Source organism: Pelodiscus sinensis, chromosome 3 (genome assembly GCF_052426305.1).
Source record: "Pelodiscus sinensis isolate ZL-2025 chromosome 3, ASM5242630v1, whole genome shotgun sequence".
NCBI lineage: Eukaryota > Metazoa > Chordata > Testudines > Trionychidae > Pelodiscus > Pelodiscus sinensis.
The window spans coordinates 171,606,366-171,634,131 of NC_143054.1; the positions used below are offsets into that span (position 1 = coordinate 171,606,366).

Below are 27,766 nucleotides of genomic sequence, written 5' to 3' on the forward strand. Positions count from 1 at the left end.
GTCCCAGGGGCCCGCTGGAGAAGAAATGACCCGCGCTCCCCGGGCGGCAGCGTTCCGGGCGAGCCAAGCAGGCGGGGCGGGGGCGGAGGAGAAAGCAGCCGCTGGGTGAAGTCCCCCGGAGCCGCCACCACCACCACCACCCCTGGCGGCTCTGCCTGGATAGAGGCAGAGTCAAGGTGGGAGGCAGCTCCCCTCCCTCGCCGTGCCGGGGAGGCAGGAGGAGGCGTGTCCCCTCCCCGCCGCCTCTTCCCTGGCTCCGCGGAGCCGCTCTGTCTCCAGCTCGCCTCCGAGCAGACAGCGGGCGGCGGCAGCGGGGCGAGCGGAGGAGGCAGCGGAGCGGGGCGCTCCAACTTGGCGGAGCTTCCCCCTTCCTGCCTGGCCCCGCGGCGGCACCATGGGCTCTGCGCCGCCTCCGCCTGCCCCGGCCGGCGGCACCAGCACCCGCGCACCGGGAGCCCCGGGCGCCGCGCCCAGCGCGCTCCTGCGGGACCCTCGCTCCGCGCCCCACTGAGGCGGCGGCTCCCGGCTCGCCTGCGCCCCGCTAGCTGCGAGGGGGCGTCCCGCCCTGTCGCCGCGGCCGCCCGCAGGGGAGGCATCAGCAGGGGGCCCCGGGGCCAGCCGCCGCCCCGTGCGCCCCCGCCGCCCGCGCAAGCCATGAACTTTGGCCGGGGCCGCTCGGTGGTGTTGAACGTGGGGGGCACCCGCTACTCCTTCTCCCGCGAGGTGCTGAAGGACTTCCCGCTGCGGCGGGTGAGCCGGCTGCACGGCTGCCTCTCGGAGCAGGACGTGCTCGAGGTGTGCGACGACTACGACCGGGAGCGCAACGAGTTCTTCTTCGACCGCCACTCGGAGGCCTTCGGCTTCATCCTGCTGTACGTGCGGCACGGCCACCTGCGCTTCGCGCCGCACATGTGCGAGCTCTCCTTCTACAACGAGATGGTCTACTGGGGGCTGGAGTGCGCGCACCTCGACTACTGCTGCCAGCGCCGCCTGGACGACCGCATGTCCGACACCTACACCTGCTACTCGGCCGACGAGCCCGAGGCCGCCGCCCCGCCGGCCGGCCAGGACTCGCGGCCCCCTGCAGAGCCGCCGCCTGCGGCCGAGGGCAGGAAGTGGCTGGAGAGGATGAGGCTGACTTTCGAGGAGCCCACCTCGTCCGTGGCCGCCCAGATCCTGGCCACGGTCTCCATCCTCTTCGTCATCGTGTCCATGGTGGTGCTGTGCGCCAGCACCCTGCCCGAGTGGCGGGCGGCGGAGAACCGCAGCGTGGAGGAGCAGAGCAGGTACACAGCAGACTCAGTGAGGGAGCCCTCCGGGTAGGATGCGTCACTTATTTTCCCCCTGTCCGGTCCAGTGTGTCCCGTCCAGTGTGTCCTGCCGCTCGTCGTGACGGTTACTGACTCTTACTGAGCGCTTAGGGAAGCACAGAGTAGGATACTGCACCCTCCCCTGCGGACTCACAGCCCGGCCAGAGCCAACCCGAAACTCCCCGGCCAGGAACACGCTGCCCTGGCAGTGTCTGCATCGGAACCTCCTTGTGCCCGGCACGGTGCTAACTCCCTAATGCCAGGCCCCTCGCCCCCTCCCCGTGAGCTCACACTCAACGATTCCCTCCTCTGTACATTAGACGGCTCCAATTATTTATTATAGTAGAAACCTCCTAAGTAACACAGGAGCCTTGTAGCTATTCTTAGAAAAAGGAGGACGGATTCTAATCTCAGTTACCATGGAGCAAAAACGGAGCAACTTCATATCGGAGTAGCTGAGCTCAGAATCTAGCCCATCCTCTTTATAAGCATATTCCTCTCTGGGACATCCTGCAGCCTTTCTGTCCTCCAATAATTATAACTCATAGGGATAATTCTTTTGAAGTCTATGAATCTCTTCATAGACGATACAAGAGAGGAAAGAATGTGGGATTGGCCCTGCTAAGTGAGGGAAAAAAGAACTAAACTCCCAGACTTTAAGTAGGTGTCTTTTGCCCATTTTAAATTGTGCTCTAAAAATTAAACACAGTATATATTCTAAAAATACAATGTACACAAAGTAAGTGAGTAATTTTACACTTACAGTCCTTGACTGGAGCAGAGTCTAAGCAGTCTGTTAGACTGTCCCCTTACAAGTATATTATGTAGTGTTGCAACATATTTAAATTGATTCCATACATTATATTTCATCTTAACCAAAACATATTTAAAAACTTTAAAGTTGTGAAAATGTATGTTATGGCTTTATGAGCAATCCTTATTGGACCTGATTCTACTCTCGCACCAGTTTGTAAAACCACTGATGTCCTAATTTAAGCCAGTGGGAGAACAAACTCACAGACTTTAATACAGTCTCTCTCCTAAGTAAGGTTGCTCATCTGAGGAAGATTGACATTTGTACCACTCCCCTTTCCCCACAAAAACTCCCACCCCTTCCATTTTTTCTGTTCATCTTTGCTGATTGGGGATGCTTATCAGCAGAAGTTTTTATCCTCCACAGTTCGAGCTCTCCTGCTTTTCCCTATGGTAAAGTCATCCCATCATTATGAGATCAGTCTGTTGACATAGAAGTAATTGATATATATTATGCACTGGTAGTCAAATTCATTCCTTGGAAGTATGTTCATGATTTCCATTTACTTAGATATATGTGTATACAGTAGTTCCAAGTTCACTATAACTGGGCCAAAGATTTCACTGCAGGATCAAGTGGAGGTGGAGATGGAGTGAGGGAGTTGGCTCCTGTTTAGATACAACTACCCCAAGTAAAAATAATCTGTATTTAAGCTTAATATGTGAAAGTTTCTTGTGGTTTAAGAACTTCAGCTTTAAGTTGTCCCCAGGCTGCATAGTTATTTCAGCTATCTCCAAAGAATAGATGGGTTGGATGATTTTTATACAACAAAAACTCAATTAGATCAGCTAACAGAACACCATGTGCTGTGACACTTAGGCACTATTGACTTTATTCACAATAATTCTTCATGGCATGCACGCCAACAGTAAAGTTGTTACACATATCCAAATGAATTTTTATTTAAAGCTGGGCAGTACATGTTCTGAGTTTTATACAGAGCTTAGTACGCAGTATCCCTTCCACCAAAAACAAAAACATGTCAATAAGGTTATCTTAATGAGTAATGTTATAAGTTCAGTAGTTGCATGAATTGGCCCTAGGCACCAACATACAGTGTGGAGAGTACCTCACTGGGGTGGGAAGAGAAAGAAAGGAATTGAACAGTGATCTGAAAAAACTCTGTAACAAGGGTAGTTGAGAGCTATTAGTGATAGCAAGGGAAATTGCAAATGACTGGCCTACAACATGGGGAATCGCTGTTATGCATCAACAATCCCTATGCAGCTCTTGCAGAAATTTTTACTATCTGACCAATGATGTAACTTGGTTCATTTGAAATATGGCTTCATTCATGCATTATTGCTGAACAGATGTGCATAGTCTGACACTGAACAGATTGCAAATAGGAGTGTGTTCTTCCTGTGTTTGCCACCATATTTGCAGGACACATTAGTAGCAGTGGCATAATTCTTACCTAGAGTGGATATTATAGCTACGCATATCCATATTGAAAATCCTCAAGAACTGGAAGCACATGAGTCTAAAGCAGAATTGTAAGCAGTGTAAAAACTGTCATAGGCACATTGTCATTAGCTTACTGAAGTTAGTTTACATCTGTTGAAAAGCTCAGCCTGTGGGCATGTTTACACTGGGGTGTTATTTCAAAATAATTCCCCTTATTTTGAAATAATGAGGCGAGTGTCCACACTACGAAGCCTGTTATTTTGAAATAATGGACTTGTGATTTCAAAATAATAACTCCTGCTTGTGAAGAGGAATAAGCTTATTTTTAAATAGTTATTTCAGGAGTTATTATTTCAAACTGGTAGTGTAGACATAGCCTGAGAGTCCAATCCTGCAAACATATGAGTATTTAAGTTACTCACATATTTTTAAGATCAGGCCACAGCAAACTATCAGGTGCGTTTACTGCCTCACTGCTTGCTTACATATAAATTCCCTTGCTTTGACTGGTATAGTCAAAAATTATATTTAGGGCCAGATTTTCAAAAAGAACTTCACACTAAAGTTTTCCCATGACATCCAGTATCTTTTTAAATGTAAGTATCTGCTCTGTTTTTAGTCTTTACTATGTCCATTAATAAAAAAAATAGTCCTTTTATTAACGCAATGATCTTCCTCATAAGAAAAAACAAAACAAAAAAATCACAGTGGAACAAACTACCACTAGTTTCTTTGCAAGAGGACAAAGAAATAGCAACTTCTGTTAGATTGGATCTTTGGGTTGCAGCCCACTGTTTTACAACATTTAACAACAGACTCAACTGTGCTTGGGGGTAGGGGTGTCAATAGATCCTTTTCTTCTAGGGATTTGCGACCACTGAGCTGAGTAAACATATTTCTTAACAAATCATTCATCCATCCAAAAGGAACATAGCACAAGAGCAAAAGGTAAAAGCAGTAGAGGTCTATATGCACATTTCCCCTTACCTACACCTGTTCTTTTCTTAGGCCAGGTTTATACTGCAGGGGAAAGTAAATAATGTAGCTGAAGTTGACATACCTTAAGCTGAGCTTGGCACTGTCTCCACAGTAGATCTGATTTCCCTTACTCCTCGCTACAGCAAGGAGTAACAGTACTGATGGGGGAGCCCTCAGCATTAGATTTAGAATGTCTTTACTAGACCCTCTAAATTGAACTGCAGAAGATCAAGCACCAGACCATCAATCCTCTGGTAAGTGGCCTTAGAAATTTAGTAGATTCCATCCAGCCCAGTTATTACGATCTCTGGACTTGGAGATAGCTTGATTGCTGCGTCTCAACCCAACAATAAGTAAACTAAGGTGCATATGAATAAATAGACATACACACACTCTTAATTCCTGTAGTCTCTATACCTATACTCTGTTAAGGACTAACCAAAAAGCCAAATGAAGTAAATGCAAAGATTCCCATTGGCTTGCAGCAGGTTTGGATCAGGTCTCCCAGTGGTTAGCTATCCAGATAGACTACTTCCTTCCCTGATTAATCTCCTGGGATATTTCAGTATATTCTGGGGGCGCTTTCAAAGAGAAGATGAACAAAATAGTAAAATACCAGAGTGTTTACTGCTTTTTTTAAAAAAAAGATGACACATGCAAGAACTGAAATTAAATTTAATGCCACTGTCAGAACCTTGCTATTCCCCTCTCAATTCTTTACCTGTGCACTCCTTATATATATTTATCATGCCTCATTTTAAAATGTGCCAGCCTGATACAGGCATCTGTAAACTTTATAAAAATCAGTTTAGAATCAATATTTTCTAAGTTAGAGATCCACTCTCACTCACTAGTGTAGAATAAGCTATGACAGTTACACTTAGCCTTCATAAAATAATTCTATAATACAACATAAAGAGATGCACTCTGTTGCACCAGTTTTGACTGGAAACCACAACGTTTTGTTGTGTTTTTTCCCAGGTTATTTTTCAATAAAAAAATTAATTTGTCTTGGAAAAGGCACCAGACTTGTCACCCTCCACAAAATAACTGATGAACAGTATAGACAAAAGCAGGGCAAACTTTCTATAAATAGCCCTACCAATTAGCCTTGACCCTCTTCTCTAGACATTACTACTAAGTGATAGAGTAGTTCAGCCCACAGTCTAGTCAATTCTCTGTTTTATGGAGACTGCTAGCAAGAATGGTGTATGATAATGCCAGTTGATACCAGCTTCCTGCACATGTGTAGAAAATGGACTGAGATCAACAAACCTTTCACATCTTCTAAATGGCCATCAGGAGATTATGAGTTTTGGTCATGACCATTTAAGTCATGATATGAACTGGTGACCTAATAGCAAAAGTCTGTATTTTTATCGTTCCCCTGGCACAGGAGCGGGCAAGAGGCTGCCAGCAGGCTAGATCCAGTCCTCCAAGCCTCTAGATCCAGCCTGCAGCCGCCTTGCTGAGAACGGGCATGAGAACAGCTCATGCTGTAAATCAGCGGGGCACAACCTGGGGGTCTTCGTAGGGGGTCGCAGCACTGTGATCTGGCTGGCCAGTATTTTCTGCCTTTCCTGACTCTGCGCCCGACAGACGTGTGGCGAGGGAGTGGCCTGGTAATTAAAGGGGCCATGACTGCATTTTGGTGGCCCAACAGTTATTTTTTTTCTCAACAACTGGGTCCATCATTTTTGGCAATTCAGGGGTCATGAATGAAAAAAGGTTACACACCACTGCTGTAAATAGGTAGCTGCTCTCCACCCTGGATGGCTGAAGAGGCAGGAGGGAGTCTTCACATGCTGCCCCCTCGCCAGCAAAATCTCTTAGCTCCAAAATGCCAGTTTCTGGCCAATAGGAGCTGAGAAATTTTGCTCAGCAGGGACAATGTGGGAAGCCTCCCTCCCTTCCTCTCATGCCCAGAGCGGAGCTACATGGAGCAACCTTGGACTGCAGCAGACAAGTCTGCCTTATCTTTCTGCAGGGCTGCTGGCTGGGTGCTGACTAAGTAAGCATTTCCCAACCAGAGCCTGCCTCTGGCACCCCACCCCCTCTGACTACCTGCCCCAGGCCACAACCCAAACCCTCTGTACCCCTTTTCCAGGTTACAACTCCCTCCCAGATGCTGCACCCCCACCTGCACTCCTCCCACAGTCCAGGATCCTCTCCTGCACCCATACCCACTCCCTGATCCTGCACCCCATTCCCTTGCTCCAGTTCATCACCCAAACCCTCTGCACCTCCTTCACAATTCCCTTCCAGACCATGCACCCCCTCTTAGAGCCCTCCCCCAGGCCAGAATCTTCTCCTGCACCCTTACTCTGTCCTGGACCATTTCCACAAGCCCCTCATTACAGTCCCCTCCTTCACCCAAACTCCCTCTCAGACCCCAGACACCCTCCTGCACTCCAGTCCCCTACCCCAAACTTTCTTCTGCACCCACCTTCCATCCCAGACCCCACACACCCTCCATAGAAGTGTGGCCCTTGACCACTTGCCAAAATCGTGGAGTGGCCCCCAATACAAAAATGTTGCCCACCTCTGCCTTGGAGTAAGATCCCCTTTCATTAAAGCCATACCTTATCATATTACTCCTGGGAAGAGACAGATACTTAGGAACTCAGGAAAAGTCATGTAATGATCCTTTTAGGGAGAGATATAGAGATTATGAGAATTCCAAATCCTGCAAATCCCAGAGATTTGCAGGGAATGGGGTTTTTGTTTTAAGTACCAAACTGAGTCCTCCACTGATTCTTCTTCCTCTCCTAAACTCTGAACATCTCTTTCTCATTTTCCTTTCTCCCAGGACTCTCACCCTAGAGGACCACTTTACTCTTAAAGTTCTGTCCCATGGAAGTATATTCTCTGGAGCTTTTCTTCTCCAGGCTTGCTTTAGGAACTACCTTCCTCTCTCCATTCAGGGATAGTTCAAAGTATAAGCTTTTCCCCCTTAGAAACACACAAATTCTTCTCACCCACGTCTCCTCTTCCAACTAGGGTTACCAAGTGTCCGGTTTTTGCCCCATCCGGTAAAAAAAAAACCCAGAAAATACCGGGCATGTAAAATGTCCAGTATTTTCTGTTTTTCTCTGATGGAAGGCCGGTGGGGACATTTGTCCCCTGCTAGGTCTGGTGGGGGAGCAGGGATCGGTGGGATTTAAAGGTGCAGTGACCTTTTTTTTTTCTTTTTTTGCTCAACAACTTTGTTCCCCCCGGGTTTTTTTTGCTCAACCCATTTTTTTCCCGCCATGGTTGAGATTTTTTGTGAAAGTATCTGTCAACCCTACTTCCAACTGCCCAACAGTCCCTCCTTTAGAGAAATTACCCAATCTGGTTCTGTAGCTGGGTTTAATTAAGGTGCCACAGAATGCAGTATTCAGGCTTTCTGCCTCTCCTTAATCCTGCCTCTACCAGTGTGCAAAATTCACCTTATCACAGAGCCATTTGACAGAAAAAAGCCATTACAACCTATTGTGCCAATAGACTGTGGTGCATGCTCATTCTAAAAACTATTTTTCCATAGAATAATTTATTAGCATCAGGGAGAGACCTACCCCCAGGGCCTCCACATACTGAAAGCATGGGTGACTTTGTGTTGAATTAAACCCTCAGTTAGCAAGCATGTATAACTGCTGCTTTCCTAAGTAAAGTAAATAAAAAATAGCTGCTTTTCCAAACACCTCTCATTACCAATTATCAGAGGGCATTTGATCACATTATAGACTAGATATCTGCAAAACTTTAATTAAAAAACTTAATCTGTGTTTGAATCTCAGGAGTCCAGAAAATACATTTGAAACCACTTGTGTTTAGTCTATCTTCACAAAACTTCAAAACATCAAATACATTCATTTCCAACATTTAATGAAAACCAAGACCTTCTTCCCACTCTCAGATCCAGTTTGTCATGTTTTAGCTCCAAACACCATTTTATAGCTAAATCAAAATCCTTTATATAGAGAGCTGTGATACATAATAGAACTACATCATTTTAAATATAGTGAAGTGAATGCCTCTGTTATAACTGAGTTTTCTCATAAGACATTCATACAAAGGTACATTTAGTCAGGGACACATTGTAACTAGCCCTCTGTGTGGGTGTATCAGAGAAAGAGAGGGTGTCAGGAGCTGACATCTTCCCTTACTTCCTCACGTGGCCTGGCTGTAATGGGCATGTGCAAGGATTGCTCAGGGCTAGGTGCTGCAAACTTCTGCAAAATGGATAGGAGGAGATAATTATGAGGCACAGCTAGAATTTTCCCACTCCCAGCAGACAACTGAAAAGCAAGTGCACACTGTAGTTTCTTTAGGCATAGTAACCTCACGTTTCTCCAGGGCAGAACCTCCCACGGTGTCTATTGGAAAAAGGCACCTTGTGGCTGCCCTGATTTGGGGCTGCAGTCATATATGACACAATCTAGCCCATTAAAATATACTATCACTGGCAAAATGTAGAATGTAAAGATGTTGACAGGGAAGTTTTGAGAAAATATCTGTTGAGAATTCCTATTCACCTTACATATTCTGGCTCTGATTCTGCAGTATTTGTTCAGGCAATACTCACATTAATTTGGAAGGTATGTGTGGAAGTCATTGGGAGTTTGCAGGAGCAAAGACTTGACCATTGGGACCAGTGGTTTGACATTTTTCTAGTTTAATGCTGCTTTTATGTGGAAATAAGGTTTTAGGAACAATTTATGCATAAATGGAGGTTGATGGACTTTAATCTCTTATTGTCTTGTCTGTTTTCTTCTTGTGTCCTGTTGATTATGTATGTTTTATTTAGAAGTTTAATAGAGGATAAAGCTATTCCAGGGAATTCTCTTTTTTTGAGATTTCAGCTAATTTCTTGGCGAATATTAGAAAGAAAAGAAAATGATCAGTTAAAAATAATTCACAACTGAAGGATGCTTTGTGATAATTCAGAATATGATTACTTTGAATACAACACTAGTCTTGTTAGTGACTTTAAAAAATCATTTCTGAAGCAGTCTAAACCAGTCTATATGTAAAATAGGTTATTCTGTTAGGGAGTTATCAGTCAGAACAGAAAATTAAAGAAAGTGATTGGTTTAGAAAAAGCTACAGAGGACTGATTTTCGTTTCTCAGGCAAAAAGAGAACCACATTAAAAAATGCTGAGGTTCTTATTTGAAAACTGATAAATACCTAAGGATTTAGCATTTTTTACGAGAACTAAATTTGCATCATGCCTAGGTACAAGTAGGGGGTCACTGACGCAATAGAAGATTTTACGTATCATCTGTGCTGGAATATCTAGCCATTGAATAAAAATGCGGTTTCAGCATTTTCTCTGAAATCTCAGATTTTGTGAATTTCTGAGGGAGCATTATTTTATGTTTGTTTAAAAAATATGTTCTCAATTTGTAGGTAACAACTGGCAAGTTGTTTTTAAACTGAAATGAAGAAGGGGAAAAACCTGCTAAAAACCTTGCTTGCAGATATATGGAGTAAATGTTGCTTTGCCTAATCAACATAAAGTCTGTTGTAAATATGTATTTAAACTTTTTAAACTTACATATTATTTAACAATGGACTATAACATATAGTCTCTCAGGTAAACATATAGTGAGATAGTTTTCAAATGTACATGCTTTATTTATCCTTTTCCATACTGTCTCCTCCTTCATTGAAGAATAAGCCAGGTATTGATGTAAGTAATTATTCAGTTTATTTTAAGAAAAGTGAATACAGAACATGCTGTGTCCTCACATTTCCAAGTGAATGCATCTTGGTTTGAATTTCATATGAAATATCAAAGATAATTAGGCCATATTAAGGGCTAGCTCCTAAATCTCAGTTTTCTTAACTGATGCTATTTATCTATTAATGAGCATACAAGTAACAAACAATGAATCATTTCAGGAAGAGCTACTCAGTCTGAAGTTGCAGAGCTAACATGTAGCTCTGCTGAGTCCTCTTATAGGCCATAAGTCTGATCATCACATTATTCTTGCTCTTCCTGGTCTCAGTAGCACCAACTACCCATCCGCCGTGACACATGTGGGACAGGACAGGACATGATGGAACAAAGCTTATGGAATTTATCTATGAAGGGAAAGAGAGAATGGTCACAGAGAGGAACCTCATCCTTCCTATCAATAACCAGGAAATGGGGAAAGGGAAGAGGAATAAAAAGAAGAACGTTCTTTTCAATAGCCAGGAAATATGTGTGGATATATGACAGGGATGGAGAACTTTTTTGGGTCGGGGGCTGCTGAACCACAAAAAAAATCAGTCGCGGTGGGCAGGAGTGTCAATGTGGGTTACCCAATGCTGGTGGGGAGCCCTAAGCTTTGGGGCCAGATTTAGGCAAGCCAGGGGCCACATCCAACCCCCAGGCCTTATGATCCCCACCTTTGATATATGGAATAGGAAGGGGAGAAGAGCAGATAAGAAACGAGGAGTAATGGTAGTTCGGAATAGGAAGCCTAGTCCAAACTACCTAGTACGTGCCATGTGTAGCCACGCAGCACGGAGTCCGCACTAGCGGACATTTAAAAATGGCGGCACCCGGCGAGATGCAAATGAAGGCCGGGAAATTCAAATCCCGGGCTTCATTTGCAACTCCGGTTGCCTACATTACCACCCTAGTTCGAACTAGGGTGGTAGTGTAGACATACCCGAAGTCACCAAGACTAGAGTCTGCTGTTCCTTATATGTTCCACATCCAAGTATTGACCCAGCTAGACCCTGCCTCATTTGGGTTGCTGACTTTCTATTTGCAGAATATCTAATAGCCTTGCCCATCCCCGCCCTGAGGACACACCCCTGTCCTGCCCCTTCTCTGAGGTCCCATCTCCACTCCCTCTATCCCCCCTTCGTCCAGTGCTGTCTTTTGCCTAACCTTGCTCACTCATTGATTTTCATGAGGCTGGGGCAAGGGGCTGAGATGTGAGAGGGGGTGAGGGCTCTGGCTGGGAGTGCAGGCTCTAGGGTGAGGCTAGATATGAGGGAAGAAGAGTGTAGGAAGGAGCTCCAGGCTGGGACTCTGGTGAGAGGGTGCAGGCTGATGAGGGGTGCAGGGAGTGAGGCTTCCGGTAGGGGTGCTGGCTCTGAGGTGTGGTCAGGGATAAGGGATTTGGTGTGCAGGAGGGGGCTCAGGTCTCGGGCCTAAGGGTTTGGATGGTAGAAGGGGGCTCAGGCCTGGGGCAGAGGGTTGAGATGTGAGATGTGGGGCCTTCAGGTGGGGGCCTAGAGTCCAAGGGTGCAGGAGGGGGCTCAGGTCTGAGGTAAGAGATTTGGGTGCAGAAGAGGGTGTGAGATAAGAGAGGGAGTTTGGGTATGGGAGGGGGCTCAGATCTGGAGTAAGATATGGGAGCATGGGAAGATGTAAGAGGTGCTGTCTCCAGATGAAGCTTACCTCAGGCAGCTCCTGGAAGTGGTGACATCTTCCTCTTGCTCTAAGGCAGAAGTGTGACCAGTTGGATCTGCATGCCACCTCCACCCACAGACACTGCCTTCACAAATCCCATTGGCCATTGTTCCCGGCCAAAAGGATCTATGGAGCCAGAGCGTAGGTCTCGGGCAGGACACACAGCCCCGTGGCTACCCCTATGCCTAGGAGCCAGAGTGAAATGCTGGCATCAGGTCTGTCCTGCTGTGGGCTTCCAACTAAGGATGTTAAGCAGGTAATTGACTAATCATGTACTCAATACAATTTTTCGATAAGGGGCCCCTCTGCGGCTCTGCAGTTTAAATGTAGCCCGGCTCCGTCTGGGGTTAGGCCTGCGATCTGGCACGAGCTGGGACTCCGCAGTCCCAGCTCGCACCAGGTCCCTGACCGCTGTACCTCAGTCTCCCTTCTCCTCCCCCAGCAGAGATGGTGTTGAGGAGAACTGGCGTTTAAACCTGCTCCCCCCAGCCTGCTTTCCCCTCTCCTTGCTGCCTCTGATGTAGAAGCAGTAAAGTGGGCTGTGTCAATGTAAGTAGTCGACTCGACTACCAATAAGCCTAGGTCAGTGTTTCTTAAACTGGTCCTCGGATCCACTCTGAGAAACTTACTTACTGGCCACTCCGGTTTGTTTATTTACTGGTTTGGCAGCCACAGAGCCTCATGACTCGCATTGGCTCTGGTTCACCGTTTGCAACCAAAGGGAGCCACGGAAAACCCGGCTGCAAATGACGAACTAGCACCAATGGGAGCCGTGAGCAAGTTTCCCAGAGTGGATCCATGGACCACTTTGAGAAACACTGGGCTAGGTTTATTGGGTAGTCAACTATTCGACTGCTTTTTTATATCTTTACACCCAACCAGACTTTTAACAGCCTTGTCAGTAGTGTTGTCAGGGTTCCTATTTGACCTGAGGTTCTGGTTGAAAATCAGATGCCTAGGAACCCCATGCCTAGCTTGTATACATGAAGGGATCAATGTGTGCTTGAGGCTTCAGGAGGAACTATCAAGTGGAACTTTTTTGAATATGCAACTACCCCTCCCTTCTGTTTCACTTAAATGTTCACTGCCAAGGGTCAGAGTCACAACATAAATCCTGGAAAATAAATCCTAGAAAATGAATTGGAATGGAATGAAGTCCCCTTAAATCTTCTTTACTATATATTTTAGAAATGTGCTTCTGTATGTCCATCTGTCTTTGAATCTGTTTGTTCGAGAACTTATCCTAAATGGTAAGAGTTAGGTCCACCAAATTTGGTATGCAGCTTCCTGTTACCATAACTTAAAGCAAGGTAAGGATTTGATTACACCACAACAATGAGATGTGTCTGCAGTTTGATTGGGAAAGGGGTCTGGCAGGAAGGACAGTTATACTGCAGAATGACCAGAGGGGGGCAGCAAGGGGCCAGACATGGGGACTGGGACAGCTATAAACCCATTGGACCAGCAGGGGACAGGTGTGGAGAAAGGGACAGCTATCTACTATATAGTTCACAGAGTTTGTCTGTGTGTCTGTCTGTCCCCCAGCCAGGAGACATGCACCTCTCCCCAGGCTGTGCCTGTTGCAGCGACCATGGACAGATGCTTCTCACATAGCCAGAAGCAACTCTGGGGAGAGAGGAGTGAGGTTGTCCTCTCTCCGTGGGGCAGTCTGTATACTAAGACCCTCATCCCCAGCCCAGAACAATGATTTAAATGAAAAAAATCAAAACTTACTTGAATCAAGGACCCAAGCAATGCCGGGTAAATCTTCTAGTATAGAATATTTTGGGGGCACACTTAATATTGTACATAAATTCTGTACCCACATCTAGGATTTAATTATTATTATTAAGATCCCAGCCAGTTCACAACCTATAAAAATGTGCAGACCCTATCAGTGTCTATATTAGGATAATTTGTATTAGTTTGCATTTGCTATTCAGTAGAGGGACAGAGGAAACAGTCAAGAAAATTCCAGAGACATAGTTTTTAATTTTTTTGTAGAGCATGGGAGAGATATAAAATGATGTAATATTCTTAAGGGAACCACATTCCTCTGCCAGCTATCTTAACAAAAAAAATATGAGCAACAAATAATCTGTTTACTAAGTTCAATAATGTCTTCATTGCAACATATAATCTGTACATTTCTGGGTGTTGTGTTTTGAAATAACATTTAGGTCTGAACTGAACTGTCAGATGCTGTAAATCTAAGTTTTTAAAAGTGGAGATTTTGTATATCTGAAGGGCATCCTTATAACTTATGTTTAAGGTATTCATTGTCTCTATTATAATAAACACTAAGGGTATGTCTAGACTACATGGCTCCGTCGACGGAGCCATTTAGTTGAGTTTACTAGAAATAGGAAATATTTACTGGACATAGGAATATTTAAATAATCGCTGCCTCATTTACGTCAAAATGGCCGCTGCGCTGTGCTGATGAGCTGTTTGGCGGCACAGCAGGGCAGTCTGGATGTGCTGCGGTCGACAAGGGAAGCCTTTGTCGACCGCTCCAGTAAACCTCATTTCACGAGGCATACCGGAGCGGTCGACAAAGGCTTCCCTTGTCAACCGCAGTGCATCCAGACTGCCCCGCTGTGCCACCAAACATCTGATCGGCACAGCACGGTGGCCATTTTGATGTAAATGAAGTGGCGACTATTTAAATTGCTGCTTCATTTTCCTATATCTAGTAAACTTATCTACATGGCTCCGTCAACGGAGCCATGTAGTCTAGACATACCCTAAGATTTCCAAATCTTCAGATCATTTAGAGAACAGGTCCTTTTACTGTATTTCACTGTAATTCTTTAGAGGAAACATTTTAGTTTATGTGGCTCTATCCATTAAACATTTTTAGGGTAAATTAAGTTAATGTATTTGTAGAGGCCTTATTTGAGAGAAAGGCCCCTATCTCATAGATGCTTAATGGGACTCCCTGGCTTTATCTCCAAATAGTGGCTGCTTCTGACTGAATGGGTGCTTACCTCTTCATGATGGCTGCAGTTAGTTTAGAGCAGGGGTCTCCAAACTTTTCTGCCCGAGGGCCGCATTAACTATCAAACAGCAGTTCGGGGGCCGACTACACACTTGAGGTCCAAATAAAAAACAATCAAAACATGGATGTTGTTTTTAATTATTTATTTAATATTATTTTATTCAGTTATTATTTAATAACACATTGATACACTACACATGAACACCTGTATTAGTGTGAATGGTGAAATTGTTTCCTGGATGCCAAAATAGAGCCCAGCCCACTAGTGACCTCATGAGAGAGCTAGCCAATAGGATAAGAACGCACTGGCCAATAGGGAGCAATTGTCCACGCCAAGTCCCAACCCCTCTTGCTGTGAGGGACGCGCAGAGCCCGGGCTCGGCCGTCGGTCCGCAGGGCGTGTGGCCGTCCGTTGGCGGCTCCGATCCCCCGCACCCCCGGCCGGGGAGTCTCGCTGCCCAGGGCAAGGGCTGCGCGGGTCCAGAGTCCCTCCTCCGTCCCGCTGGCTCCTCCGGCTTCCCTCTCCTGGCTGCCTGCCCAAAAGAAAGTGAGTGCCGGCCGCCCCTGTCCTTCCGGCCCCTCCCCCTTTTGAGCCGGCACGCACGGGGCGTGCCGCTCACCCTGGCGTCGCTGCCCCTTCTCCTCCTGGGTCCTGCCGCCTTCCTCGCCTGCCGCGCCTGCGGCTGTGCGCCCTCGCTCCCCTCCCCGTGGGCTTTCCCCTGGGCTCCGCTGCGCTGCGCCGCTCGGCGCTTCTCCGGGGGAGGGGCTGTCAGTGTGGGGAGTTTCTTCCCCGCCCCAGCTCCGCGGCGCTGCGCCGCTCGGCGCTTCTCCAGGGGAGGGGCTGTTAGTGCGGGGAGTTTCTTCCCCGTCACAGTCTCCACGGGCCGGATGAGAGGGCCTCGCGGGCCGCATCCGGCCCGCGGGCCGTAGTTTGGAGACCCCTGGTTTAGAGGATAGAAATTATGTTTTTGCTTTTGCCTGACCATTACTACTCCCTCCATTTTTGAGACTGAGGTGTCTCTCTCTCTTGTTAAGAAAAAGGACCTGCCTTAAAAGCCAACCCATAGTGGCTAATGGAAGTGATGAGCTTCAGGAAGCTATAAAGAATATGATCTGTCTAACAGACCGCTATCTTCATGGTTCAGAGGACATCAGCATATGGGCTAGATTCTGTGCTGTGTCTCTCAATAGAACTTGTTTTTATTACAAAACAGACAGAATATTCTCTGGTTTCATTTCAGCCTATAATGCTCATAAGGGCTCTGAAAATGTTTGGGCACATAGACGACTGTTATCTTTGAGTTACAATTTGACCCTCCTGGCTGGTGAAAACCAATGCAGGCATGTTGTTTCTTTGTTAGAGCTGATTTTTAGTGCTTCCATGAGGCATATATTTTCTTGAAGCCATAGATGGATTCTTGCTTAACAAGTAATCTCATAGCATTGACCATCTTTCCAAATATTGCTCCTTTCTGGATCTCCAATGGTAGTGAAACAGCTCCAGGAAATCTAGAGGTTTCAAAACTTTTTGACCCTAGTCAGCTGAGTTTTAGCCCTGTGATGATACTGAGATGACACTGGTCATGTTGGATTTTGAGCTTCTGCATTCAAAGGTGAAGGTGCTTGTGAGATGGGGAAAGCAATGAGAGAAATGTCATATACTATAGTAGCCCCCTTAATTTACAAGATATGCTCAAGATGAGTTAAGTAAGAGGGCATGTTTCTGCTTGCAGGATATTATCCTGGACCCCCAGCAGCTATTAGATACGCAGAAACAGTAGTTGCTATTTGTGCCTTTTGCTGGCCCCAATTCTGGAAAACATGTTATTAAATCTCACAGACTTCATTGGGCCTTAAAGCTAAGTCCTTGTTTAAGCACCCTTCCAGGACAGGATACTTTCCTCCATCCAGGACGTATGTACTTGGTGAGAAAGTGGTGCTCTTCTCTTTCAGATGTAGTTCTTGTCATGGACTTGGTTACTATGAAATCAGGTTATCGCAATGCATTTTACATTTTTAAACGCTTTAGAAATTTCAGCAGAACGTGGTGGCTCTACTTGTACAACACACAGATAGCACATTACACTGGTCACCATTATTGGGTTTACCTATAAAGTTCAGGTAAGGCATAGGTAATAATTTGAATCAATTAATAACTACAGCTTAGTGACACTGCCTTGGCTAATTCAATATGTAGCAACTGGGTTTAGAGGAATGTCATTGACAGACAGACTCCAGTGCAGTATACATGCTGGAGAAGTGGGAGGCCGAGAACAAACTTTTATGAGCTGTTTTCCCTAAATGTGGATTTTCAGCTTCCCAGTGCTCACTGTGTGGTTTAATTTTTGTGGCCCATGTCAGCTGACACATCTTTCTTCGTATATATGTTGCTCTGCTAATGTGCTGCCACTCCGTAGCCTTTATTAGATTTAGAACTTGCAAAGTTATGGAGATCTTAAGCTACACAGGGATCTAGAGTTTTAGATTTACATATTACTAGCATATTTACCTGATGTTGCTTGTGTCCTTAAGAAGGGGCTCAGGATGTGGGGAGTAGAGTGGGTGCAGGAGTCAGGGTTGGGGGGTCAGGATGGCCTCTGGGCAGGGAACTGTGTGTTGGGGAGGATGGGACCCCCAGGTTTGTACCAGGGCTGCTTGCTCTTCCCCTTCCTGTCTCTGTCAGGGAACGAGAGCAAAGTGCACAATAGGAACGTACAATTTTGATTATTTGGCTAATCATATAGTCAATAAGGGTGCTTCTGCCTTTGAAGAGTAGCCACAGCCCTGGGGCTATAGCTAAACTTCAAAGGCAAAAGCGCTGTGGGGAGCATGGGGCCAGAGGGGGACTCAAGCAGTCCTCAGCTGGCCTTGTGCTCCCAGCGGCATTTCAGAGTGGCAGCGCCACATGGAGCCTAGGCTCAGCTGGGGACTCTGAGTCTTCAGCTGACCCTGGGCTCCATGCAGCTCTGCTGCTTTGAAACGCCGTGTGGAGTCCAGGGTAAGCTGGAGACTCCCCCACTGACCCTGGGTTCCACGTGGTGCTGCCACTTTGAAGCACCCCTCATTTCCCCTCCCCACCGCTTGCTGCCTCTTTCTGATAGAGGCAGCAAGGATGGGGGGAAGCAAATGGTTGACTAGCCTGTTGACTATCCGATAAGCATTTGCTTATCAGATAGTCGACTAGTTGTTCACATCCCTAGTGCACATCTTATATGCCCCCTGCATTCCGCAGCCAAAATGAGGAATTCTGCAAACTGTGCACTTACCTCTCACTCCCTGATGAAGAGGGACAGCCACCAATATCCCCATATGATTCTGGGGGGAGGAGCTTCAGCCCTCCCTCCCCCCTCCTTAAAGAGCACCTGGGAAGGGGGATGTGAGGCTCAGAACTAGGGCAGTCCTGGATAGGGGAGGGGGAACTTCCTCAGCCAGCCCCTTTCACTTGCTTGGTGATTTTATCTCTTTTCTGTATGGTTATGCAACACTATTCCGGGCACATCCCATTTCCCTGGCATAACCAAACTCTTATGTTGCTTTTAATTATGAAAAGAGGAAGCTGTATACTGAATTTGGTAGTCCTAGCTCTTAACAGTTTAGGAGGAGTTCTTGAACAAACAGACAGTCAGACAAACTCTCTCAAATATATAGGAAGATTTATCCAGCATTGCTCAGCCCTTAACTCAAATACATTTTGTTTTTCTTCATTTAAATCATTGTTTCAGGGCGGGACTAGGGATGAGAGGTTCAGTATGCAGGCTGCTCTAGGGAGAGAGGATAACCCCAGCCCTCTTAACCCAGCAGCTAGGGGCCAGGGGAGAAGTGTCTGTCTATGACTGCTGCACATCCAGGGGAGGGGCTAACAGACAAACAGACCCACGAACAGACAAACTCTCTGAAGTATATACTAGATAGCTGGCCCTTCCTCCACCCTTGTCCCCTGCTGGTCTAATGTGGTTGTAGCGGTTCTGGTCCCTGTCTCTGGGCCCTTGCCCCCCCACTTCCCACTGTGGTCATTCTGCAGTATAACTGCACATCCTGCCAGACTCTGCCTTTTCCATTTTATAAGAAAAAATTGAATTCCAGGCATATTCCACTGTCCTGGCACAACCAAAGCCTTACCTTGCTTTAAGTTATGTTAACAGGATGCTGCATGCCAAATTTGATGGTCCTAGTTCTTACTATTTAGAAGGGGTTCTTGAACAAATGGAGTCACAGACGGACAGACAGACAGGTGTACATTTCTAAAATATTTAGTAAGATGGATAGGTGTCTACTTTATTTTAGACATTATCCTAAATTGTGAATACGTGTTCCTTAGTGTTCCTGACTTTGCAGAAGTGAAGTATCCATATATAATGATGCTGGTAATGTTAACAATTTGTAATTCCAACAAAGCATGTAGAAAATAAATTGCAGATATATTCAAATCCTTATCAGTAATCAGTTCTAAGTTGCACTCAGAAGTACACATTGCTATATTGTTAATGACTGCAGCCTTGTATTGCATTTACACAAACAAGCTCAAAATAAGATAACGTGGCTCGCAATTTGATACACCCTCCACTGAGGGCCTGAATTAATATCAATTTAGTAATATTCACAAAGAATCATTAATGCAAATGTTCATATAGAATTACAATGCACCACTTTGTTTCTTTTGACAGGATCATTGAAGCTATCTGCATAGGCTGGTTCACTGCCGAGTGCATTGTGAGGTTCATCGTCTCCAAAAACAAGTGTGAGTTTGTCAAGAGACCCCTGAACATCATTGATTTGCTGGCAATCACTCCTTACTACATCTCTGTGCTAATGACAGTTTTCACAGGGGAAAATTCTCAGCTCCAGAGGGCTGGAGTCACCTTGAGGGTCCTTAGGATGATGAGGATTTTTTGGGTGATTAAACTTGCCCGTCACTTCATTGGTCTTCAAACACTTGGTCTGACTCTGAAGCGTTGTTACAGAGAGATGGTAATGCTTCTTGTCTTTATCTGTGTTGCTATGGCAATTTTTAGTGCACTTTCACAACTCCTTGAAAATGGGCTGGACTTGGGAACAAAGAATAAGGATTTTGCCAGCATCCCTGCTGCTTGTTGGTGGGTAATAATCTCCATGACCACGGTTGGTTATGGTGACATGTGCCCCATCACTATACCTGGAAGGATTCTTGGTGGAATTTGTGTGGTTAGTGGAATTGTTTTATTAGCATTGCCTATTACTTTCATCTATCATAGCTTTGTGCAATGTTATCATGAGCTCAAGTTCCGATCTGCGAGGTACAGCAGAAGCCTTTCTGCTGAATTCTTAAATCAATGAGTGTGCCTGCTTTTTGTAATAGTGCTTTGCTTAGCCTTGGTGGAAGAGAAGATGGACACTGCTTGTGCACACCCATTTTGCTGGATGATCTAAGGAATTGCATAGTCATCAGCCTCAGAAATACATCAGTCACCATGCTCATCTGAAGGATAACTATTTGCTTTGGGTCTCATGGTAAGAAGTGTGATCACCAGTTTATTTGAATCTGATGTTGAGATCTGAAAGGAAGAAAATCGTATCTTCCAAAATAACAGTGAGCCTGGAAAGTTCTCAAGACCTCATGGGGTCTGAACTTCTCTCTGCCCGTCCAGACAACTACACACACAAAGCATGGGCTTGGTACCAAGAAAGAGGATGGCCTGCGGCTCAGTGGGAATTGCAGGTACCCACCCTTCTTCATACTGATATCCCATAGCCTTCCAAGGAAGCTATAGCAGATATCATTCTAACGTTTTTAAATCTAGAGTTTCCTTGGAGGAGTAGATACCTTGTTGACATAAAACCTGCTTTAGAAGGGTTGGCATTGGAGAAGAATTCCTGCTACTTTTAGTTCCTCCAAGTCATGCAGCAGTTGGAATAATCTGATTCTGCAGTTGAAGGAAGAGGAAAAGAATTTGAATACACAAAGCAAAGAGAGTCTCCCAGCCCAGTTCTGATGTCACGTAAAGCCACAGTGACAGTGAAGTCAGTGGAGTTACTCCAGATTTTTACTGGAATAACCAAGATGAGTGTACTTCCCTTTCTATTTTGTGTCATATGCTTAACCACAACTGCCATGTCTCTGAAAGTAAGATATACAGTAGCAACTAAGGTCATATTTTATAAAGATCAGAGTAAAATCGAGTTGTTGATGATGTGATCAATATTTCAACTGGTAGTTCAATGGGATAGAGATTAGGGTTGTACACAAATTTGAAACGTACACAATCTACTAAGTATAAGCTTTGATTTTCCACCATCCCTTTTTATTAACCACAAATATCACCTTATAGAGAAATAGTATTCCAAGGAACATGATGTGAGTCTGTCATTTGAGATGTTCTAAAATTTCCTGCACAAAGCACTAGAAAAGAGGTCTGCAGTGTCTGTTTCCATTTTCAAATTGTATGATTATTCTTATTGAAAGACCTATTGTGAATTGATGCAATTAATTTAAATTTTAACAACTGTAAAGCAGCCCAGGTGATATTAAAAAGTAGCATTTTAGCTGGGTAGAAGCAGTGCTTAACAAAAAATATATTTTCCCCTGTAAGTATGGAATTAAGATGAAGTTAGGTTCTCACGTTTCATATAATACATTTCTTATGTAGTACTGCTTTATAACATTATTAAATATGACTTTGGAAAGTTACCATGTAGAACTGTGCTGTTAAATATTAAAACAAATTTAGGCACAGCTAAACCAATACTATTTACCACCCACCATTAACAGGAAGGCTACGTCTAGACTACATCCCTTTTTCGGAAAAGGGATGTAAATTAGACGTATTGCAATTGCTAATGAAGCAGGGATTTAAATCTCCCGCACTTCATTAGCATAAAAATGGCTGCCGCTTTTTTTGGCATGGAGCGTTGTCGGAGAAAAGCGCCAGTCTAGATGCTGATCTTTTGAAAAATAAAGCCTTTTCCGAAAGATCCCTTATCCCTTATTTCAAGAGAGATAAGGGATCTTTCGGAAAAGGCTTTATTTTTCAAAAGATCAACGTCTAGACTGGCACTTTTCTCCGACAAAGCTCCGTGCCAAAAAAAGCGGCAGCCATTTTTATGCTAATGAAGCACGGGAGATTTAAATCCCCGCTTCATTAGCAATTGCAATACGTCTAATTTACATCCCTTTTCCGAAAAAGGAATGTAGTCTAGATGTAGCTGAAATGTTTTTATTACTCAGAATCACCAGTCTATTTGAATTTGGTGTGCTTGCCTGAAAGTCGCTGTAAACTGTTTACTGTGTTTGCATTGTAGAATCACCTTTGGATGTTTTGTGTACATTTGTCAGCTTTAGAAATAGAGTGACTGGCACCTAGTTACAGAAGTCTTTAGTATTTATAACTAAAACTAAAAAATATTAGGAAGGGTGCTTAGCTATTACTTAAAGGCCATATGCTGAAAAAAGAAATATGTTGCCATTTTTGCTGCTGAAGACCTGAAAAGTTATGAATCATGTTAATTGGCAAGCTGTCACTTTTAGGGGAAGGGGATATGTACTGATAAAGCCAGTCATGGAGAGAATGGAAATTATTGTACTGCCAGGAGCTGTAAAGTAACCTGAATGAAAAGTTGACTATATGCTTGATTGCAATACCCATAAGTTTACACTTCCCAATACTAGTTTGCTTAGTTTCTTTTTTCTGTAATAGTTTCTAAAGCAGCATTCCTCAAAGTGGCCATGAGCCCACTTTGGGAAATCCACTAGCAGGTGTGCATCACTTTGTTTATCTAAAGGGTTTGTAGCCACAGAGCCTTGCAGTTCCTATTGGCTCTGGTTTGCCATTTCCAGCCAAGTGGAGCCGTGGGAAGCAGCGTGGCCCAGTGAACCAGAGCCAATGGGAGCTACAAGGCTATGTGTCTATGGACCTTCTAAGTATTCAAAGTGGCGCAGACCCACTAGTGGTTTTCCCAAAGTGGTTCCGTGGCCCACTTTGAGAAACACGGTTCTAGAGAATCTATTGTTGTGTAGAGCTGCTGCTACAGCTTTGACATCTCTGTATTTTGCTCAGAGGTGAATAATCCTTGCAAGATGAGGAGAAGGGAGAGGGCAGAAAAGGGGGTCACTTTTGGAGCAAGAGCCTCAGCTGGTATAGGCTGGCCATTTCCCATGACTCTAGAGCATCTGTCCCTGGTATCACCAGCTGAGGTTCTGGGCCTTACCATAAATAATACTCTTAATTAAACAAAAAAATTCCCCTAAAAAATGAAAGTTAGCCTTTTCACCCATTGAAGACTGAAGATACTTCAGCCAAAGTTAATGTTTTGATAGAAGCCCAACGTTTTTTTGAAGAAAAAAAAAACTCTACAAAAAATTGGCTTTGACAAAATGAAAAATTTCCATCCATATAATACTGAATTTCTATTATGTTCTTCCACTAGTGTTTAAAAGCTAGCACTACACATTCTTCATATTCTATTTTCCAATTATTAGAAACACTTGGGTGAATTTGTTTTCCATGTAACTTTTTCCAGACTACAGTGCCTTCAATCTACAGATTATATTTAAACAGATTAATGCCCTCTGCTTGGGGCAAAATACAATATACAATTTTAGCAATTTGTGTCTATCTCATAGTTTTAAATGTATACAGATATGAAATATGCTTCATGTGAAATAAAGCAAAGTCAGTTATAAATTCATGTACACTATGACTTTCAAGTACTGATTTGTACTGTACAGGCAATTGAATATTAGATATTCCAAAGACAAACAAATGTCTAGAATATGTCTGACGTAGGTGTGCAGAAAATGTACTATTTTATAAAGAGTTTCCAATGGGTAAATTCTTATAGACTACAAAGAATATAGTCACCTACTTAAAATGCTTATGTAAAGGAATATATGTTTATGAAAAGAGAAGATCATCTTAAATACAACTTTTAGATTGCTGTAGATCAATTTTTATTGCAGAAGGTAAACAAAAATACCTAATGTATTTTAAATTTGCATTGCAGTAGAATAATTTTGAATAGCTGAATAAATATTAAGTAAGAGTGTAGTCCATATAAACTTACCCTAAATATAAGCTAGTAACAGAGAGACATTTGCTCTTTTCTTTATTTTAGTGTAGCATGGCTATTAATATATTGACAAGAGGTCTCCCTTATTCTTACAGGGTACATCTACACTACGTGGAAGGTCAATGCTGCCACGATTGATGGGTTTGATGTAGTGGGTGTAGTATAGACCCACTAGATCAAACTCAAAGGACGCCCCATCTGCGCCAGTACTACTGCTTCTCATGAGGAGTAAGGGAAGCTGACAGGAGCGTTTGCTCCCATCGGTCTCCCTCTGTGTGAATGGCATGGAAACGCGATGTAATATACTTTTCTGGAGTTATGTATCTTATTTTGACCTTTCAACTTAGTGTAGACCAGGCCTTACAAGCCAAGTTGAAGTAGCCTTATATCAGAGGTAGCCTTAAAACAGAGAGCCTTATAGTGAAAGGGTTAGGATATTTTTATTTATAGTGATGCTTATTGTCTTATTTTCAATAGATTAGTTTTCCTAGTGAAACTTTCTATAAATATCCTATATATATTGAATTATATATGTGCATAACGATAAGCATTTATTTAAAATGGTTAATAAGTTACTTCATCAAAATGCCGCTCGGCTTTCTTTTCAGTTTTATATAAACATTTTGGTGTAGAGTTCTCTCCACCTAATACAGCATTTCAAAAACTAAAAGAGGATAATTGACTAATTCTCAACCACTTTCCTCACCTCCACACCAGAACAAAATTGTGTTCCTATATGTAAAGTGCTCAGTAACATCTCTAGGGACAAGTTACCAAAGAACATAAAAGACAATTTTTTATGTGTATCCTGACAATTTAAATAAAAATATGAAGAAAATATGAATGCAACAAATCTTAAAGAAATAATAAGTTGTCACAATAGTACACAAAGGCTTCAAAATTCAGCCAGTGTAAATTAATACCAACCTCTGGAAATTTTACCACTTGACACCAAAGGCTAATTATCAATTAGATTTTGGGCTCAAACCCACAAGGGGTGCTAAGTATTGGAGAGTGCTCTTCTGCTGAAATCAGTAGGAGTGGAGGGCACCCAGCAACTTGCAGGATTAGGCCCAGAGTCTGTTTTTTTTTCTTACTCTCCTGCACAACAAGATACCACCCCTAAATCTTCAGTTGTGGAATATTAGTTACTGTCTTTGGATATCAGGTTGCTCCAGCAGGGATACTCGATGCTTCTAAAGGTACATATAAGAAGAGGAATATAATCTTTGACCTTTTATCCTAAAAATCAGATTAAGACAAACAAAACACCACAGAGACAAGTGATTGCAGTCACAGTGGCCATTCCCAGGTGAGACTAGACTCCACATTGACTATTTTCAAAAATGTTGTCTAGATGGGTGCAGGTTGTCTAGGGCATGAATTTAAATTTTGAGGTTTAAAATATCCTCTGTTAGAGGGGCATATTTTGAGCCTTGTGAACATTGCAGAGAGCCCAGTGAATATGAAAATCCTTTTATGAGATTCATGACCTGACTAACATTTATGTAAGGGAGGGATGGTGGATGCAATTTCCATTGTGCAAACAATCTGTGGCTGTAGTACAGCCTTCAGCCAAATCCTACTGATGGCTTTGTGGCTCCAAAACCAGAGGCCTATCTCTCTTCAACTAACTTAATCACAAATACCGTAACAGATCTGAACTTCAGCCCAGGAGAGGACATAAAGCCCCAACATTTACATTATGCCAATTTCTTCTCACAAGCTATCCATGGTAAATTTATCAGTCAAGCTCTGGCTATTTTTAATTTGTATTTGCAGTATACAAAGGCCCAGATGTTGCAGTTTTGTCTATCTAGGTGCAGGGGTCCTTTCACAAGGAGGCAGCTGCCAGATCATAGCCCAGGGCTGTGTATAATGATTGATCATGTTGATTGAGAAAGAGATTTTGTTTTCATGACTTTTCATGAATCTGGTTCAAAGAAACAAAACATACTTTGTTTTTTTAATTTTCACATTTTGAAATGGATCATTTTCTTACTGATGTTTGTCTTTGTTTTACTGATTCTCTTCTCCCCCTGCTGCATAAAAATAGCTCCTGTTTATATTAATGAGTGTGGTAGATTCCTAGCTCCATTGAACCTATCATAGTTTATACCAGCTAAAGATCTGTTTCAGTAGGTAATGTAGTAGACAATAAATTGCAATTCATATAATTAAACACTGAAAATTAACTAACGTATGTATGGTTTATTGAATAAAATGTGGAATAAAAAAACCTTTGTGAATGGCATCATGGGTAAAAACTCAAGAGGAATATGTTGTGAGATTGATATATACATTCAGTGAAATTGTTCATCTCTCAATCTAAATTCTAAGGGTCAGAGATTAAATATAAACTTTGATCAAATTATTAAAGTGACAATGTTGACTGATGCTTTTTAGAATCCTTTGTTATTTGCAAATTTAGTAATGAATAATTTTTATAGAATATTGATTTTATATGGTTTGCATAAGTGTAAAAAACCATTCTGTATAACATTTGACAAGTTAATAAATTTTTGCTTCCTTAACTATCTGAATACAGTATTATGTACATGTCATCTCCACATAAATCTCCTGGATTCTCCAATGTATTTTCCTGTGTGAGGCATAAGATACAACACAAAATAAAATTTATCAGACTTTTTAAATAGAAGTCTTACATTATTCTATTTTATTTTAAGATATTGCAATTTTTTTTTTTACCATCAGTTATACCAAGAGAACTTCTTGTATGGATAGCACTATATTGGTGGGAGAAGCTACTGCTGCTTCTGGAGGTGGTTTTATTATGTCTATGGGAGAGCTGAGTCCCACTGGCATAAGTGACTACACAAGCAATCTTACAGCATCTGCGTCAATACAGCTGTCCATTGTAAACTCAGTAGGTAGACATGGCCTTACTTTTCAACTCCCATTAGAACTTCAGAGTCAATAAAGTTGTGAGAGAATGAGCTGAATTTGAATCTAGCAAAGCATCAACATAATTTTACAAGACCCAATTCTATCCTCAGGTCCTTCTCGGTAAAGACAGTAGAGACAGTAGTGGTAGTGATGGGTGACTGGTGTAATTATGAACAGAAATTGGCCTGTAGAATCTTTTATTACTAGAGCCAAGGCAGAATAATTTCAGAGTCCAGGCTGTGTTTTTAGTTCTGAAAGTTAAGATGAGTTATTTTGCATACATTTAATCTGAAAGTCACTGAGGCACAAGAAATAATGAATCCCACGGCACTGTTTTTACAGACTCACTTTTCATAGTAAGAACTAGATATATTTCACAACCACAGGGGACAGAGTAATCAGAATAGTAAGTAAAGCACCATGTAATTGAAATATGTAAACCTTTAGACTAATTCTGATTAAATCATAACCCAGAAAACAGATGGAAGCCTGATTTAACTCCACTGAATTCATTGAAATGTGTTCACTTAAAAAAAAACCTACTACTTAGCTCTGAATTGTTCCAAAGTTTCAGACAACTGAAATATTATCTAGTATAACATTTACTGTGGAAATGATTGATATTATTGTATTAATTACTATTAGAGAAAGGTAAAAGGATGCAAGACACTGTGGCAATTCTTTAACTGAAGCCATCTCAACTATTGTTCCAAAAATAATCATAGATAACATTCTTCAGATTTCTTTAAAAAAAAAAAGAATTTAAAAATTAATTATTCGGACAGCAGATCAGATCAATTTTGATTTTTTGGTGACAGAGCAATTCAATTATGACACAAATTAAAAACGCAGATTAGAAAATAATCGTTTGTTATTGTATTTGTCAGTTTAAAAGGACAGATTAATCAA

General features: G+C 43.2%; 1 protein-coding gene across 4 annotated transcripts; it reads left to right on the plus strand.

Moving 5' to 3' along the window:
• Positions 1-26,493, plus strand: KCNG3 (potassium voltage-gated channel modifier subfamily G member 3). 4 transcript variants are annotated; one of them, XM_089777510.1, is made up of 3 exons: positions 3-1,319; positions 19,573-19,646; positions 24,046-26,493. In XM_089777510.1, the coding sequence occupies exons 1-3, from the start codon at positions 655-657 to the stop codon at positions 24,114-24,116; spliced, it is 810 nt and encodes a 269-aa protein (XP_089633636.1). In that variant the 5' UTR covers positions 3-654; the 3' UTR covers positions 24,117-26,493. The 4 variants fall into 4 exon arrangements, with proteins under 4 accessions (XP_075781548.1, XP_014434457.2, XP_089633636.1 ...); XM_089777511.1 differs by having other exon boundaries at positions 3-1,286; XM_075925433.2 differs by lacking the exon at positions 24,046-26,493 and having other exon boundaries at positions 1-1,319; positions 19,573-21,736.
• The last annotated feature ends 1,273 nt before the right edge of the window (positions 26,494-27,766 follow it).